The sequence below is a fragment of the Muntiacus reevesi genome, chromosome 2 (genome assembly GCF_963930625.1).
Source record: "Muntiacus reevesi chromosome 2, mMunRee1.1, whole genome shotgun sequence".
NCBI classification, from domain to species: Eukaryota; Metazoa; Chordata; class Mammalia; order Artiodactyla; family Cervidae; genus Muntiacus; species Muntiacus reevesi.
In genome coordinates, this window is record NC_089250.1 from 120852624 (window position 1) to 120870699 (window position 18076).

Below are 18076 nucleotides of genomic sequence, written 5' to 3' on the forward strand. Positions count from 1 at the left end.
TCCAATGGATTGCAGGGTGGAGGGATCCTTTCTAAAGGGCTTTGACCGAAAGTGACTCAGTGACTCAGCACTGGAAGAAAGTTCAGGGGAGGGCCTGAGCCAAAAATAGAAGAAAAGAATCATCACCACCGAAGGGCCTTGCCTGGGACTTGACAGATAGCCCTGAAACCCAGCAGTAGGGATTGAAACCTGACCCTTCAGGGGCCCCTTGGACCCCGATCCAGCCCTGTAGACAGTGGCCATGCACAAAGGACTGCATGAGTGGTTCAGTATTTAAGTCACTTGTTCAGGGTTTAAGAAATTGGCCACCAAATTCTTTGATATTCGCCCACTGATGGATGGGGATTGTGTTTCCTTACTTTGGAGATGGGCTGGCTCATGGTGACTTTGACCAGCAGGACACCATGGAAGTGATCTCTGTGAGGCTCTGTCACAGAAGGTAATACAGCCCTGAGCCACCATGGAAGTGCTCCCACTACCCTGGAGCCCCATCCTGGTGAAGCTGCATGTAGGAGTCCAGCCTTCCAGCCATCTCATCAGCACCCAACTTGTGAGTAAAGAAGTCTCCAGATGATTCTGGCACCTGCCCTAGTGTTCTCCTGACTTTTGGGTCTTCCCAACACTGTCCTCAGTCTTGCTGAAGCAGAGACAAGTTACCCGTACTGTGCTCCAGTTGAATTCCTGGCCTACAGAACCCAGGAGCCTCATAAAATGATGGTTTTCTACCACTCGCTTTGGGGTGACTTGAAAGCAGTGATTACAACTGAGTCTCCACCCGTGCAGGAAAAGCTAAGGAATCTAAGACTTTCTCTCACACACACTTGCATGTGTGAAGTGATTGTCAGAGTCACAGAACCAGTGCAATGCACAGCCAGAATCTACCTCTCCTCTATGTGAACTTAAAACCCCCACTGATTTGCCTCACTCTTCACTCCCAGGTATTTCCTTCCCAAAGCTGCATACTGATCTGCACTTTAACAAAGCATTATTGTGATGTGATGACCCGCACGAGGAAAGCCTGGTCCTGGCCTATGGATCCCTGACAGGCATTCTGACAAGATGCTTGTAAGTGGATTGAAATCCCACCAGGGTGGCATGAACCTGGACCTGACATGGATGCATAATCTTATTGTCTAGCCCTGAAAAAAAAACCCAACCAACCACCAAACAAACCCAGTTCTTGGGATTGTACTCTAGAAGGGAGTTTGCAAGCTAGAGCATGTTCAGAGGACTTGACTGCAAACTGGGCCTTAGGAGGGAAAGTTGAAGGGATCAGGGACATTTGATTTTGACAGAAGAAGTCTTGGCAGAATATGTGGGATGTATTCAGAGATTAGAAATGTTGTTAATGGAAAAAGATAAGCTTTGTGGCCCTAGATGGCATAATCAGGAGAGTAGGCTCTATGGGGTTCAGTTTGGCTAATTCAAGTGGTCCTACTTTGGTCACTGCTAAAAATCCAAAGACACTTATATTCCAATGTAAAAATCTTTATTATTCTGAAAAGCACAACACAGGCATCTCAGTTTCTCCTGTAATCAGTTGCCATTGCCACTGGTTAGCATTAGAGATTCTCCATGCTCTGTCATGGAAAGAAGGAGGACCTAATTTTGTCAAGAGTTAGAGAAGCCCAAGCCTCTTAAAACACAGTGTCTTTGTGTCAGGACATTTATTTTCAGCTTTCTCTGTTAGTAGGATGATGAGGGAATTTCTCTTCTACCTATAGCCTAGGATTTTTAGATGAAGCTGGTGAATGAATGTTAGACAGCCCAGTTGGCCTGGATATATGTGTTCCTTTCTCAGCTGCCCATGAGTACGTGCTCTGAAACAAATAGCTTCTCACAGCCTTCTCTGGTTGTCTGAAAGAGAGGCATACCAGCTGAGACACTTATTAAAATTCCATATTCTCTGGTCTTTTCTCTGCAGATCTAGATTAGTAGATGGGGGTGGGGCTGAATCTTTATGTAACTTGTGCCTAGGGGGCTCTGACCAGGCAGGCTTGGGAAGTGCTTGTGTAGGGAGAAAGAAACGATTACAAGCTCTTGCAGACTCCTTCACATCAAGGTATTTGTTAGATCAGGCACAGTATATCCTAAGGTTGGCAATGTGCTCACACCTGCAATTGACTTGGAAGGACAGTAGAGCTAAGAGTCCCAGGCTGATCCTTCCTTCTGGGTCAGAGAAACTGGGTGGAAAGTGCTAGAAGCTGGGAGATAGAAGACTGAAAGTTGTGCTGTGGCTTCCCCCACCCCCACCCCCATCCATGGCCAAGGTTGAGCAAGCAGGACCTAGTGACTCTGCCTTCTTGGCCTCTGCTCTTGTCCTTCTGAGGCTTCAGAGGTCGCTGCCCACCAGGTTCAGTAAGGCATTCTTGTAGTCACCGCTTGTGTCTTCCTGAGGACAGGAGGGACATGAGATTTAGAAGGGAGTTTGGTTAGAAGGACATTGACCTGGCTTGGAGTCACCACCATCAGGAGCTCTTATTATTAGGAGCTGTGTTTCTTGGGGGGAGTCCTGGCACATACTTGTACTGGTTCCTATGCCGCCACCCCTCACACTGTCACCCTATTTTTCCTTGTTTTCCATTTTAGGCTGTTCCTACTGCTACCACACACCCCCCACCCCTCACCCTGACCACCTATTGCTGCATTCTGAAACTTGTGAAAGGCAAAATGTCTTTTAAACATCTCATAAGCTATGTGTTTCTTGAAAAGTATACTGAACAATAGGCATTTGTAGAATAACTAGACACTTGACTTAGTAGCCAGTGAAGACTTAGGGATATATTTCTCATGACTTGACTTTCATTAATGAAATTGTCAAGGTCTCAATTGACATTAACAGCTAGAAGAGCTATTTCTCTTGAAGTTACAGCAGTGTGATAATTGCTCTGCATTTTCTCAACTCTAGAACGTTCACTAATGGGAATCATGTTAGGCAACCCACTGAAGCTCATATGATTTATCTCCTTTAAATGTTGCTGCCAGGACTACTTAAATCTGTATTTGAATGCTACTCCTCAATTCCTCCTAAACTATTTACTCTCATAGGCTCTTCAGATATGGTTCATTCTGCAAGGATTTGGTGTGTCATTTTCAAAGGGGTAACTATAAGGCAAAGGCAAAGCTAACTTTCTGGGTGAACAGGGATCTCCACTAGTCACACCGACCTCCTTGCTGATCCCTGTATGTACCACACAGCGATGAATGCAAGAGTGTGATACTCCCTGGGAAGGGATGGACACATGTGACTGATGGTATTGGTCTCAGCAGTCAGGTTTCCTAGAAGGTCTCTGTTTCAAACTGGCGTTAGAATTGGGAGCTCATGACTCACCATGATCATGCTGCTGAGGGTCTTGCCGTACATCTTCTTGAACTGATTCTTGATGAGATTTAAGTCAATCTCACTCCTGGAAACGATGTTTCTTATCAGGGTCCCATCGAGAGTCCCTGTTCCCTGGATAAAACACAGCAATCAACCATCACTTCCTGCCTTCCTGGTCCATCTTTGTGATAATGACAAATCTATGTTGGGTCCAGGGGGCTTTTGTAGAGGATGGGGAAACAGGAACGACTGTGAAGCACTAGAGGGATGCACTGAGGGATCCCTTGATCTCTCCTTGCTCACTGCTCATATTGTTTCTTATTAGTAGCCAAATGTCCCAGGCTGCAGTGTGTGTTTGATTTGATTCCGGACACAAAATTCCCTTTGCTCCAGGAATAAGACCTCTTCCTAGGGCAGTAACATCATGAACTCTGCTTAACTGGACAATTCACAAACAGGACAATCCCTCTCACTTTCATCCTTGAATACTCTTATGTCAGGAGGAGCCACATGGCCACAGGGATCCCACACCCTTTTTCATTTCCCTAGACAGATGCAACCAGAGGGCTTGGGGTTCTTGCTTCAGATAATGTTAACAACCATCAATCAGAAAAGGTGGGCACTCACCTTAACCTTCAGGAATTAGTTTGACTATCTTTCTTCCAATGTGGTTCCAGATACCACAACCTGCACCTAACATGAGCATTTGAACTGCTGTCTGAGTGACCAGTGCAGCCTTTTGGGCAATAGGCAAACCCAGATCGGCATTCTGGCACACGCAGCAAAGTTGAACTGCTGTGTGTGGCAGTCTCCCTCTGAATGTGTCCATTCAAAGGGTGCCTTGACCTCCTGGCAATCCTGTGCTTTCTCAAGGAAGCCACTTGGACAATAATAAATAAATAAAATAAATTAAAAGGACAATTTCACTGACTTGGGTTCAAATCAAGGCTTTGCCATGTATCAGCTATGTGACCTTGACCACGGTTCCATCATCTCTGGGGGCGGGGGGGGGGCGCGGCAGATGGGAGGGCAGATTGCATCATGAAGTGTCAAAGGACTGTGGTAAAGGTTCAGTGCCATGAACACCTGGGAGCGCACCTGCTCAAATCCAGCCTTCAGGAGATGTGGCTTCCCTTCCCTAGCCTTGATTTGCCCACTGAGAACTAAAACCAGCCTGATCCACAAGAGGTTGGGATCAGAGGAGACCCAAGTGTGGAAGAATTGGGTGGTGGCTCTGAGCTCCTTGGCTTTGCAACTGGTGCCATGTAGGACTGAGGGTTAGGCACAGAGAAAACAAAACAGTTACCTTCATGGCGTAGTAAAGGCGCTCCGCAAAGTAGCTGTGGAGGTTCCGAGTGCATTTCACTGGCAAACAGGAAAGTTGTGTTAGCAACCAGAGGCTGTAGGCAGCATTGTATACATGTTTATTTATTTATGTCTTGCTTTGGGTCCTAAGGGTTGTGCAAATCTTGGCCTATTTGTTGGTGCTCTGCCTAGTCCTGAACGACTCTGTGTCAGGAGGGGTGGGGCAGGGAAGGAAGCCCAGCGCGCTGGGCACAGGTGCCGAGGCCCAGAGCAGGCAGACAAAAGGGCAGGATGTGACATGCACTGGGGCCCACAGGGTTGGTCTGGCCCATCGGGCCACAGCTCCACCAAGGGAGTCCTTGGGCTCTTACATTCCAGCGACAGCTTCACTAAGAGTCCATCCACACAGCTCCAAGGAGCAGCGACCATTATGGTGACCGCTGGCCTCTGAGGGTCACTGGTCAGAGGACCCCTGCAGATTGAATTCCCCTGCGACAGACGGGGCTTGGCTCCAGAGCACCTGGCCCACACCGTCTTTCATGGATGCTGCTTTAGGGACTGAGTGTCTGGGCGGGGAGGTTGGCGTTTTGACCCAAGGCAGCAGAAAGAGGAGGGCTCTGAGGGAGCTAGGCATGAGTTTGAACCCAGCCTGAAGGCACTGTGTGTTAGGGACTTGATCTCCCTGCCTTGCACTGTCCTCACCTGTGAAGACAGTGATGTGAGTCTTCAAGGAGAAATGAACGGAAAGTGTCCAGCCCAGAAGGGCACTGCCCGGTCTTGCTTTTCCTTGCCTGTAGATTTTATTTAGGAGTTGTTTAGAGGCAGGGGCTGCCTGTGGAAGCTGAGACTAGAGTAGGGGTCATGTTTAGATGCTCTGGCATAGATTAGGTTTATCACAGCAATCAAAGGTGACTGGGGAGTGTCAGATGTCCCAATCAACTTTTAGGGACCAGGACATACTGTGAAGCTCCCAGGCTACTTGGCAACCAATGGGGACAACCTGGTGTGGAGGTGACCTTGGCTCTATTATGGGAGGGAGGAGGGAAGTCCCTCTGCTCTGGGCCTCAGTTCTTCATTCTGCAATGACTCTTCTGCCTGTCACTTTGGCTCTGGACACCAGGCTGCACTCTGGAATGGGTCCTCCTTCTATGAATCTGACCTCAAGCGTGGGGGAAGGTTCTCAGTGTTCCCCTAGAAACAGATGACCCATCACTCAGTTTGGACTCCAACTACACATCATCCTTTCTTCAATCAGCAACTGAGGCGGGGAACAGACCCCTGGCTGAGGTCCTGCTAGTTGGCTTTTTGGGACCTTCACAATCAAAGCCAGAATGTTCTCTGTGTGGCTGCTGTGGGTGAGCATAGCCCCGGGTCTTGCGCAATCCTGCAAATGTGTGCATACTCATACATTTACGTATTCAGACACCTTCACACACATATTCATGCACAATGACATACACAGGGCTGGGAACTACATGGGCAGCACAGGGAATGATCTTGGGCAGAACAGAACACATTGAGGACTCCTGGTCTTCCCCAGTATCTCCAGTGTCCTGGGTGGATGGTACATGCTGAGAGTGGAGGCTGATATGGAGGTTTACCTTGATTGATGGTTAGCACAGGGACCCAGCACTTGCTATTGAGCTCTGGGTCCTTCGCCCTTTGATGCTGCCCCTCCACTGAGCCCCAGGGCTGGGAGACACATGTGTACCTGAGCATGGCGCTCTTACCTACTGTAAGCATGGCCTCCTCCAGCGACCCATGGGTCTCACTCTTGATGCTGTCCTCAATGCTCTTGTTGGCAATTTTCTCATATTCCTCAAACACTGTGGAGAGAGCCTTCTCTTAGCCGATATGTGCATCTCAGCCTGACATCCCCCAACATCTTATATCAGAGACTATACATCAATTCACCACCCTTGACTTCCACTTGGTTGCTGGGAAAAGGGTACCGGGGTCCTCAGCTCTCTCCCCAACTCCATGTCTTGACACGGTCACACACTGAGTATTCAGTATGAAGGGAGAGGCGCCCATCCCTCATGGTCCTGACATCGCCGCCCTGCCTCCCCGGTACCTCTCATCAGGTGTGTGGCGCTCCGTGTACACAGGATAGTGATGAACTTCATCTCATCCGTCCCACAGATCTTCTCCCCCGCTGCGTACAGATCCTGGCATCGGGACACCCATGACAACCAGTGAAGGTGAGCAAGGGGGTGAAGGACCACCCCCAGTCCACCCTGCCAGGTCGGCATTCTCCTTTGCTTGATCATCTTTTTGACGGGGAGCCTGCTATTCCCATGGTTCAGTTCTCTTCTTCGGGCTGCTCTAGGAACTGCCCTGCCTTACCCTGGGCTTCACCCTGCCTCTAGGCAGTTATAAGCACTCTGCCAGCAGGCAGATCTATAGAGACGTGAAAGCACACATCTGGGCCTTGGAGGCCCAGCATCCCCAGATTCATAGGCTGGTCCTGCCAGGGCAGAGTTTCAGCGGATCCCACTCAAATCAGCTTCCTTCCTCCCCTACACTCTCACTTCCCTCTGTAGACATCAGAGGATAAAGGCCTGCAGAGAGAACCCCCTCCTCCCCAACTGCCCCACCTGGAGTCTAGATAGCAGAGGGTGGCACCAGGTGGCCCGGAAGGCAAAGCCGCTGAGGGGTAGCCTCACCTGTGCATCTTGCAGGGCCAGTCCTGGGTCCACATAACCACTCAAGTCATCTCTGCTGCCCTAGAAACAGGAGAGGTAACTCTGTAAGATAGGCTGGCTAAGGAGGGCAGCCTGGGCAGAGGGGACAGTTGGGCAGGCAGGTGGACAGTTATCCTCTCTGGGCCTTGGCTCTCTCATCTGTAAAATGAGAGTTGTAAGAAATGCCCTGAGGGGGATGGGGAATTCATTGAGCAAAAGTAAGCACCATGCCTGGCATGGGGCCTGGTGCTCAGGACCTGCCCAGTGATGGGCCCTCTCCTGCTTCCTGGAGAGGTGCAGGGGTTTTGCGCTGAGGACCTCCCAACCATCCTGGGATGAACCCAGTGAGGCCAGGCCCCAGTGGTTGCACCACACCCTTGCCCCTACCTCTCCCAACCCCAGCAGCTCTGCCCGAGAGCCGCTCTCTGGGAGTGGGGAGTGGTTGGGGTCCCCCAGACAGGGGGTTCCCAGGATCCGGGGCTGTGATACCTGCAGAAGGCACACCAGGATCCTCTCCAGGTAGCCGCTGGTATCTGCTTTGATGTCTTCTTCCAGATTGGACCCGTAGTCTGCAGGGGATCAGGACCATGACACTTAGACCTGCTCTTCCCCTCTCAGCCCCGTTTCCCATACTCCTCCTGACTAAAACCTTCTAGGAAGGGTGAGTCTTTGGTACAGACAGTGTCTGCACTGTGCAAGTGTCTGAGTAGTAGAGGCTCCCCACTGGTTGTCGTTCAGAGCAAGGAAGCAACATGGGTTGCCGGCCAGGCTCAAAACACAATGGGACAGTCCAGAGGGCCTGATCAAGCTCCATTTCATCATGGGGCTCATCAAAGCCAGAACCTTCAGACAGACTCCTCACCAGGCAGACCTTGAGGAAGAGGGGCTTTGCCTTGCATACCATGGACTCCATGATAGCTAGAGTGGGCTCCACATCCCCCACTGCTGAAATGGGGCCCTGCCTGGTCCCTGGGGTCAGCCTATGCCCAGACAGGAAGGTACCAGCCCCACCACCCACTGCTGAAAAATTATGTGGCCCGCAGCACCGCCACACTCTCAAGGGGCAGAGTTTAGTGTCTGCATGCCCTTCCCTCCAGCAAGCAGCCTGTGAATTTAGGGAGCTTAGCGGCTAAGCCTGAGCCATATCTGACCTCACTATCAGGCATGGGATTTGGCACAGAGTGGGTGCTTAGCACCCATGTGTGGAAAAGCCCTCTAAGAGTCCTTTCCAACGTGGCCCTGTATACTTCTTGTCTCTTATTCCCTGCTACGCTGCCAAAGCTCATGGCCATTCCCAAGCTAGCCTTTAACTCAGGGCCCACATCTTCTCTTTGTGACAGGCCCCTTACCCTCCTCATATGCCTTCATTATCTCCTGCAGCTGGTTCTTGGTCCGAGAAGCCAGAATTTCGATGATGACACCCTCTTTGGTTCCTATGCCCTGTGGATAAAAATCTCTGCTTACTGGAGAGGACCGTTTGCACCCTCCTGCTGTGTCCACACCCTTTTTTTGTCAAGAGGCACAAGGAAGAGCCCTAGGAAGAATTAGTCATCGCTCTGCTGGGAGGCCTCTGCTCGAGGATCTTACTGGAGGAAACCACCTGCATTTGTCTCCAGTGGTGGCTGTTACGGGCAAGTGATGTGATGGGAAAACTGTGTCTCAGCTTGCCCCTCCCTAGCTGGGTGTTCCCACACAGGTTGCTCGACATCCCTGAGCCTAAGGATCCTCATCAGGACACAGGGATAATAAATCATCCCCACCTGGGGGTGGAGGTGATAGATGTAAAATGCCCAGCAGGTCCATGTACACAGTAAGTGACCTTTCCATGGAGATGATTATTGTTCCTTGGTCCTGACTCCTGAATCATCTTCAAATGTAAAAGGAGCAATGGGAAGTAAAGGGAAATTGGAGAACCAGGCACGAGACAGCAGAGGCTGGTTCCTAATTCCTGCACACTTGGTCTAGTGGTGTCCTGAGAAGGACTGATTTTGGCTTTATCAAGACCAGGTGACACAGGAGGCCAGTCTGCGTTTGGTGGCAGTCTGAGTGATAGGAACAGAGTTAAGAGACAAAGGAGGTGATTAAATAGTTAATCCCACTAGGGGATGGTCAGTAGAGAAAAAAGTATGGGAGACCCCTGTAAGTTAATGATCACTTAGGAAAACAGGTTTGCTTAACCACAAAACCAAGCAGCCTTGTTTAGCAACAAAACTGCAACAGAAGCAGGAGACATTCCCCCAGACAATAAAACAATGGTGGAATGAGACCTACATTCTGCCCAGTGAGCTGAGTAAGTTAATGATTCCTAGGACAGGCTCTTCTGCCTGCATTAAAAACAAAAATTAAGGAAAAGGAGACCTTATATTGAAAACTGAGATAATTTACCATATTTTAGTATACGTTACAGCCTTTTTGCTCACTTCCACTGTTTCAAACAGTCCCAGTTTGACTATTTAGGGACAAAAAATCCCCTACCTATCATGGAGGAGGAAATGATGATTGAAGTTTGACATCCTGTCAAGAATGAGGAAGAAGATGGTCTTCTCCCCCTCCCCACTTTTCCTTTGATTATAAAACTGTAGCCCACTTAACCTCACAAGCTTTCTATTCTAATAAATCACTTCTTAACTGTCACTTTGCCTCTCACCAAATTCTTTCTGCTCTGAGACAGAAGAAAGAACCTACGTTCTACTAAGTCCTGAAATGCGTTCTATGGTCTCATGAGCAGCAAGCTGCCAGCTCGCTGAGCTCATTCCAAACAGTGGCTCAAGGAGAGCTTGGAGCTCCCTGTGCCAGGCTTTCTGGGGAAAGGAGTCCTGGGCATATCCCCCCATTCAGTCCTTGTAAGTGATTCTGCCCCTCCCCCACCCCACTTGCTTGGTTACCTTCATGGCATCGTATAGCTCCTTGGCTTCGTATCTGTATGGTGGGTACATGAGGGCTATGATGAGCCTCTCGAACTTGCCACTCAGCTCCGACTTCAAGGTCTCGATGAGATTCTAAGGCAGGAAGAGGGAACGGTGATATTCCGTGTGCTGCACCCACTGGAGTGCTGGCAAGGATGGTTGTGGGGCCCGGGGGCTCTGGCTAGATTCCCAAGTAGGCTCTGCCAGGTCCTGGTGCTGGCTGGGGTTTCTTGGGCCAGCAACTCAGCCTCTCTGAGTATCATTATCCTTTCCTGTGGAATAGACACCATGGTATACCTGCTTCATACCATTGCTTAGGGGATTGGCAGAGAGATGTCAAGCCCGTTTTCAGTGCAGTGTAGGACACACCATAATCCCGAAATATAAGTTTGTCATTACTTGCTATTGAGTCCCTGTCATTTAGCCCATAGACACTCAACGAATGAGTGAAATGAATTAAGGAATCTATTTTATGCATGTCTCCTTCTAAGGGCACTTGTGTTTGCAAGAAACCACAAGGCCACACACAGCTGACCTTCTCACAGCTAAAGGACCAAGGGCCTTTTCAGATCTAGATTTCAAACCCAACCTTGTTCCTTACAGGCTCTGGAGACTTGGACAACATCCTTTACCTCTCAGAACATCAGTCTCCTCTAACATCAAATGCAGAGAATAATGCATAGTTGTGAAGGTTAAGAGAGAGAAATCATTTTTTAGAAGAGCATATTGGTTTCTTATATGCAGTGTTTGGGTTTTGCCACTCGTCTTTCTGGGTTAAATGTCCACATTATCGATGTGTGCTGATGGAGGCTTCCAGCTCCCACGACTGCATGCATTTATTGCTCTCTTTAGTTGGCACACCAATGTCTGGCTCTGTCCTGGGGGCAGTGGGAGGAGGGACAAAGCCAGACTGTGCTCCCTGCCCTTGGATTTCCCCCAGGGCAAGAGGGAAATTGTACACGAATGGCAGCTCCAATGTGAGGAGACAGCCCTGTCGCACGGCACAGGGCCGAGTCTGTCCTGCATCCCTGGCATGTGGGAGAGAAAAGGGCCTTCCAGGCTCAGGAAATTGGACAAGCAAAGTGTAGAGGCAGGGAAATAGTTCAGGGATTGGACCCTGGAGCAAATGTAAAGGAGCAAGAGAGAGAGAGGTTGGGAAACGTGGGGTGGGGGGCAGAAGGCTGGCCCAAGTCAGGGCTGTGGGGAGCCATCTGTAAGTAAGTTTTCTAGGTAAAGCACAGGATGATGAGGTAAATCTGATTTTCAGAGATAAAATGCACCATATTTTTAGCATATGTCCCAAATGCCCGTGTCACCAGTGGGCTGGGCTCTAGACCAGCCGGAACTCGTCCATCATGGTGCTGCCTTCCAGGCTGTCTCTGGCAGCAGCAGTCTCCACAGCCCACCTGAGCACACCTGCCCCGCCTTTACCTTGCCAAACTGGGCCTTGAAGGACTTGGCGATCTGCTGCCGCTGGGCGTTGCTCCTCTTCGTGAGCACGTCGATGATGGCCTGCTCGTTGGTCCCTGCAGGGGGCATGGCATGAGCACCCCCATTTCCCCAGGGGCTGATGAGGGCTGGGGAGGAGGGAGGGCAGCTGCATGGTGGCCAAGCAGTGGGGACGCACCACCTGGAAAGCTCCCAAACCTGATGATTTTCATGGTGTGGACAAGACAGACAGAAAATCTACCTGTCCACCCCTGGCCCATGCAGTGTGGGTGCAGCCCAGGCTTGGCCGCCTAGTGACGGACTCTGAGGCCCCTCTGGTCATCTGATCTGCTCTGGACATCGCCCAGGGCCTTTGGAGCTCACTTCCCGCCCTGACCTCCCTTGCGCTGGTGACTGTGGGGGATGGTGGGGACAGAGGATCCAGAAAACCAGATCTGATTCCTGGCCCAGTGGCTGGGTGGACAGGAAGCTTCACCTCTCCAAGCCACTGCATTTTTCTTTGGGTAATGGAGACAATAATAAAGATTTCACAGGAAGCAGAGGACAGAAAATTCCTTCTCAGTTTGTCTGGGAATGGCAGTTTTTGTTAATGCCCCAGTTCACCAGCTGGAGCCAGTGAAAGGGTAAATCCTGCCTAGGGTGACAACATGAGGGCTGTCTGGGCCGGGTTATCCTAATCCCAACCGGCCTCTGGCCAGCCATTAGGAAAAAAGACACTGGAGGCAGGATGGAGCCGACCCCATGGCCAGTCTAAGCCGGGTGGGGGGAAATGCTGCAGAGTCTGCATGGCTGGAGCCCCCTGGGCCTAGGTCAGGCCCCCCCACAATTGCCAATATTGTCCCATCTGAAATTCACAGTGACACACAGGGCCCAGATTCCTTGGGGCTATTCTACAAGTGCAAAAGCTCAGGCTGAGTGAGAGGAGGTCCCTGCACATGGGCGTGCAGTAACACATGGCAGGTGACCTCCTGCTTCCCACACCCATTACTCACAACCGCCCTACCACCTCCAGTCTTCGGGCCTGTGTAGACCTGTGCTGGGGAAGGTGGGCCTTGTGTGATTCTCTGGGTGCCAGTAGGTGATGGGGAGACCCTGACTCCCAAGGGTGTGAGCAGAGGGGTCTTGAGCAGAATGGGCAGATCCCCAGAGAGTCACTGAGTTCCCGTTTCAAGGCCACTCACCAATCCCCTTCATGGCTTTGTAGAGGGTCTCTGCATCAGGATCTGGGTTGAAGTGGGGGCTGCCCTTCACTGAGACGCCCTCTTGTTCAACCTGCGAGAGAATCCAGGCCTGCTCAGAGCAGAAGTGGGGGAAAGCAGTGCACCTTGCAGCTGCCTCAGTGGGGTGGGCTTGGCCCCTGCCGACCAGCGGCTGAGCCTCCATCCATCCTGGTCCTGCCTGTCCTCCCGGGGTGAGCAGAGGCTGCAGCTTCTGGATATGCTAGTTTCTGGCAGATTGTGCTGAGGAAGGGGCATCTTTGTCTACTTGGCATCAAGTTGCCATACAGCCCCCTCCTGTCTGGGCTGCAGAGGCCTCATGTGCCTGTTAGCGCTTTGGTCAAGGGGAGGCCTGGAAGGAGGGCCTTCTGAGGAGGACTGGGTCAGTGCCACCCCAAGAGATGGAATCCCAGCTCTCAGCCCTAGTGCCAGGCCTGGGCAGTTGGGGCCTGTAGGCTCAGATAGTGTAGGGAAAGACCTCACAGCTAGCTGGCACTGTGGCCACTTCCAGAGCCACCGTGCTGATTGTGGGACAGCAAGAAGAGTGTCTGGAGACTGGACTCCAGCCTTCAGCTCTCCCATGGCCAGTTGCTCCATGGGGACCACGCCTCCAACCCCTTCTACACACCCCAGTCCCACGCCCTGTTTCCTCTCTAGCTCTGGGTCCTTAGATCCTCAGTTAGACATTTGTTTCCTCCTTACTTGCCCTTCCTGGGTTTTTGTGATGATCAATGGACTTTAAGGAAAATAAAAATAAAAACAACAAAAAATTTGGGAGAATAGAGTTAGGGTAGTGAGCTTGCCCTGAAAAAGAATCAGCAGGGGTTTGGGGGTGGGGGATGCTGAAGTGGGAGCATCCTTCAGAGTCCAGCGATGGTTTTACTGGGGTGACAGGGCACAATGATGGAATCTCATCATTGGAGAGATCTGTGAGGCCAAATGACCCAGAGGTTGGTCACTCCAAGGCATTAACTGTGTAGGGAAGGGTACCCCAGAGACCGTGGCCTGACTGTGAGGGACTGCTGGTTTCCCTGGGGGCTCTGTGGGATTGCCTTGTCTCCTCTGCAGAAAGGCCCCTTGTTTGCAGAAAGGCCTCTTGTTTTAACAGGCTGGCGCCAGCCAGAGCCACAAAACCGCTCCCATCCCTGCCGCTGTGCTGGGGCGTGGGCTCTGAATCAGGCTGTGTCTCCCTTAGGCAATGCCGTCTGAGGCAGGCAGCAGGCCCAGCCACCCCCAGGTCCCTCTAGAGCCACTGGCAGGCAACAGGAAGGGACAGCCCTGCTCAAAGCTGCAAGGACAGTGTGCAGATGAGGCTGGGAAGCCAGGAACAGTTTGAGCTCAATCTGCCCTCTCCTTGAGAAGTGGTCGCTTATAAGATAGTAGAGGGCAAGGGTACCCAGTTGAGCATCCTGACATCCCTGGGCCTTTCCAAGTCCTCAGGCTCTTGAGGGGCAGAGAGTTAGCTTTAGAAAAAACAGCATGATGTTCTGAAAGCTGTGAAATAAACCAGATAACCAAAGTCCCTAGGCCCTTTATTTCCAAGTCTCTAATCCAAGTCTTGCCTGAGGGCTCCTGAGATGTGCGCTGCAGAATTTCTCAGGTGCAAATGAATGATCCCTCTTAAGTGTGTGTTTTGGGAGATGGGCAATAAAGGAGTGGAGGGAGATTGGAGATGGGGACTGAGTTTGAAGGAGACTCAGAGACCCTTCAAATGGAAGGGAATTTAGTCCCATTGCATTTGGTCTCCCATTCGCCTGTTCAACTACTCCTCCTATCCACCCCTCATCCACTCATCTACTCTTCCACTTATCCAGCCACCAGTCCACTCATTCATTCGCTAACCAGATGTCCGACTACCACATCATTCCACTCATCCATCCACCCATCCAGTCACCACATCCATCCATCCTTCCTCCCTTCCTTTTTCCTCCTGTTTCCCCTTCTGTTTTTCCTTCCTTCCTGGCTCTAACTAGTCCCTGAAAATGCAGAGCAGCTTCCCATCCATGGTATATCTGTAAAGATATTTCTTTTGAGCAAAAGATAAGAAGTCTTTCTATATCCTTTGCTTGAATTTCAAGTATCTAGTGACAGATTTTCCTACTTTGTTTCTTTAGCACCAAGTTTCATAGAAGAAATTATTAGAAGTAATTACTTGTGGCAATTTGATCCAGAGAACCTGTGTGGTCCCAGATGTTGCCCAGCTGGGTGCACACATAGATCACAACCCTTGTTTGTGGAGTCACAAGCATCTGTTACTACTGTTAAAGATTTGAGCAGGTCCTATGTGCCAGGCTTTGTGTTTTAGAGGCTTTAGGTACTTTAGATGCAATGCTCTTCTTTGACGTCTCTGCCAGTTGCATTAGGTAGTTATGAATGCCCCATTTTACAGACTGGGCTTGGAGAACTTGGCAAGGCTATACAGCTAGTAAATGGTGATGCTGGACTTAACCCACAGCCTGACTCAGAAGCTCAGCTGTCTACCGCCCCCCTGCTATCAATGACTCAACCTTTTCCAGACACTGAGGTTTCTCAGAACTCTTCCCTGAAGGAAACCTTGCCTACAGGAATGCAAGTTGTTTGTGAGTGTTGGGTCATCTCAGATCTCAGTGCTAAGCTCTGGGGGCCACCCAGGAGGAGAAGCTTTCCTCCTGTCTTTTGCCCCAGGCTGGCACTCAGGGGCTGTGGAGCAGGGACACACCAGGCCACATACACTAGACACCACGGAGTGTCGGATTCAGCGGGTCTGAGGTTGGGCTCCAGAGGCAGTGTTTGTAAATAGCTTTCTGGGGCCTGTGATTTCACTGCAGTGAGAAGCCTCAGCCTCACTTTCCACACAAAGGTTTTACAGGTGAAACAGACAATTTCCTAGGAGTCAGACCTCTGGTTGTGAGCATTGGGTGTTGGAGCTCTTGATATTCAATATTCAAGACCACCCCACCCCCCACCATGTTGGAGGAAAGGTCTGCCTAGGTCCTTCCTGGGTCTTGTACAGAGTGAGCCAGTCCATACAGAACATTTTCACTGAAAAGATGACTCAGTCTGGCTTGTGCCTCTCCATCTGCTATGTATCTGTGAAGGTCTCAGGTGAATTGCCACACCCTTGCCTTCTCCAGTCACAAGTCTGCCGGGGAGAACTTGAGAGACAAAGCGCCATCTCCATAAGAGAGGCACAGTCAGGTTCCCTCGAGCTGATCTTTCACATCCCTCGGGTCCAGTCCTGGTCTTGTTAGAGGCTCAGAGGTCATCTGTCCCTCACTGGAAGCTCAGCTAGTCTCACCTGGGGCCTACCTATGATCTTGATGCCCTTGACTTGTGGGTTGCCAAGCCACAGAGAGTTTGAGCTCTGACATCAGACTGCTCAGTCTAACCCAGACTCCAGCATTTCCTAGTGTGGTGACCTTGGACGCCATCTTATCCTCCTTGTGCCTCCGTTTCCTTATCTGTCAATAAGGGGTATTCCTATGGCAGAGATGTCTTGAGGCCCAAGTGAGAGATTGACACAAGAATGTCCAGGGCACAGTACATATTCAGGAAGTGTCATTGTCATTCTTCCAGGTTGGCCAGGTCTCTACAAGGAGGCTTTTGCCTGCCTGCCTGCCTGGGTGGGCCACAAGGATGGGCCTTTACCCTTCCCCTGATTTTGGGAGCAAGGCCCAGAATCAAGCCACCCTGGGCTTTGGAATGTGCCCAGCACTAGGTTCTTCCTGACACATCTGCCTCCTCAAAGGCTTGTTTCCCATCAGCCGGGATGAAGCTGGAGGCCACCCTGGCCCTTGAGCTGTCCTGGCTGCCTCGCCAGGGCCAGACAGTCACCTTACCTTGCCCCGGCCTCCTCTCTGTCCCTCCTGTCCCAGCCTAGCTTGTCTGAATCTGAGAGCTCCTGGGAAGTGACATTTGTGACAAAGAGATTTCCTGAATTGGGGTAAGCCCAGGGTGCCCACTGAGACTCACAGAGAGCCTAGGAGGGGGGACAGAGAGAGACCCCAGTTCACACTAGACCCCCGCCTGCTAGCTGTGGGATTGAGCAAGTCACTAGATGTCACTGAGCCTCAGTTTCCTCCTCCGTCAAGTGGAAAGAGCAGCCTTTCTGCCCCAGGGCTGCCTGGGGATGAATTGAAAGAAGGTGTGCAGAGCACATCCCCCCCTCCCTCATTGAGTGGGGGATGTCACCGGCTCCTCATCTTCCTCCCCTTTTGTGTTCTCATCTCCTTAGCTGAGACAGCCTTGGACTCAAACCCAGATGAAACACTCCTGAGAATCTGTGCATTCACCTGGACACAGGAGACTTAGGGGCAAAATGTGTCGTCCCTCCTAACTCAGCCATCTGTCACTGTAAATTTCACTCACAGATTTCAACTGTTAAAAACCTCTGTGGGCCAGGCTGTCCTGCCATCCCCTGAGGGGTGGACATTGATGAGTTCTCCAACATCAGCTTATTCACTCAGGATGCTCTCTAGCTCAAGTTCCTTCAATGGCTCCCCATTGCTCTTAAGGGAGAGCCCAAGCTCCTTTGCCTGCCATGGGTGGCTCTGTAGGACCCAGCCCTGTCCTGCTTCTCTAGGTACATCTCCCCTGATCCACTACCCTCCCATCCAGGACCCTCAGGTCTATTTCTCTTTAAAACCAAGCTTCCCACTCTTCTGAGCCTTTGTACATGCTGTTCCCTCTCAAAGGCAACATTTACCTGGTTCTCTGTGAACTTGTACATACACCACACACACAGACACACAGACACACAGATCACTTAACCATGATTCCCCCTCCCCTCCAGCAGCCTGACCCCTCCAACCTGGGTTCTCTCAGCCCCGCAGCTTCCCCAGGTGCATTTTGAGGTTCCTTCATCTGTCCATCTCCCCTGTTTCCATTGTTTCCAGCCGTGAGCATCCATGGGGCTGGGGCAGTATCTCCTTGTCTTCCTCCCCAGTGGGCAGCCCAGTCCAGTGCCTGGCCGGGCAGGCAGCAGATGTTGCCTGAGTTGACTTCTCTCTAGACCAACACTGTGTGGGAACACTCCCTCTTTGCTTGCGCTGCACTTACCCAAGCTTTCCACCAGGCCATGTCGTCCACCTCGCTGGCACCTTTCCCCAGGGAGACGAAGATACACTGGTCAGCCCTCTCTCCACTCAGCGACGCTGCACACTCACCCCACTGCACTCAGAAGAGCAGGCAGTTTGGGGTGGGGTGTGGTAGTAC

General features: G+C 51.1%; 1 protein-coding gene across 1 annotated transcript; it reads right to left on the minus strand.

Annotated features, from left to right (window-relative positions):
- Positions 1-1467: 1467 nt before the first annotated feature.
- On the minus strand, positions 1468-18076 carry LOC136158168 (annexin A8). Its single transcript, XM_065919935.1, has 12 exons — positions 17921-18076; positions 12848-12938; positions 11649-11743; positions 10197-10310; positions 8661-8751; positions 7801-7880; positions 7294-7353; positions 6702-6795; positions 6358-6453; positions 4629-4687; positions 3332-3454; positions 1468-2392 (listed from the first exon to the last, which is right to left on the minus strand). Exons 1-12 carry the CDS (start codon positions 17939-17941, stop codon positions 2333-2335), a joined length of 984 nt encoding a protein of 327 aa, XP_065776007.1. The 5' UTR covers positions 17942-18076; the 3' UTR covers positions 1468-2332.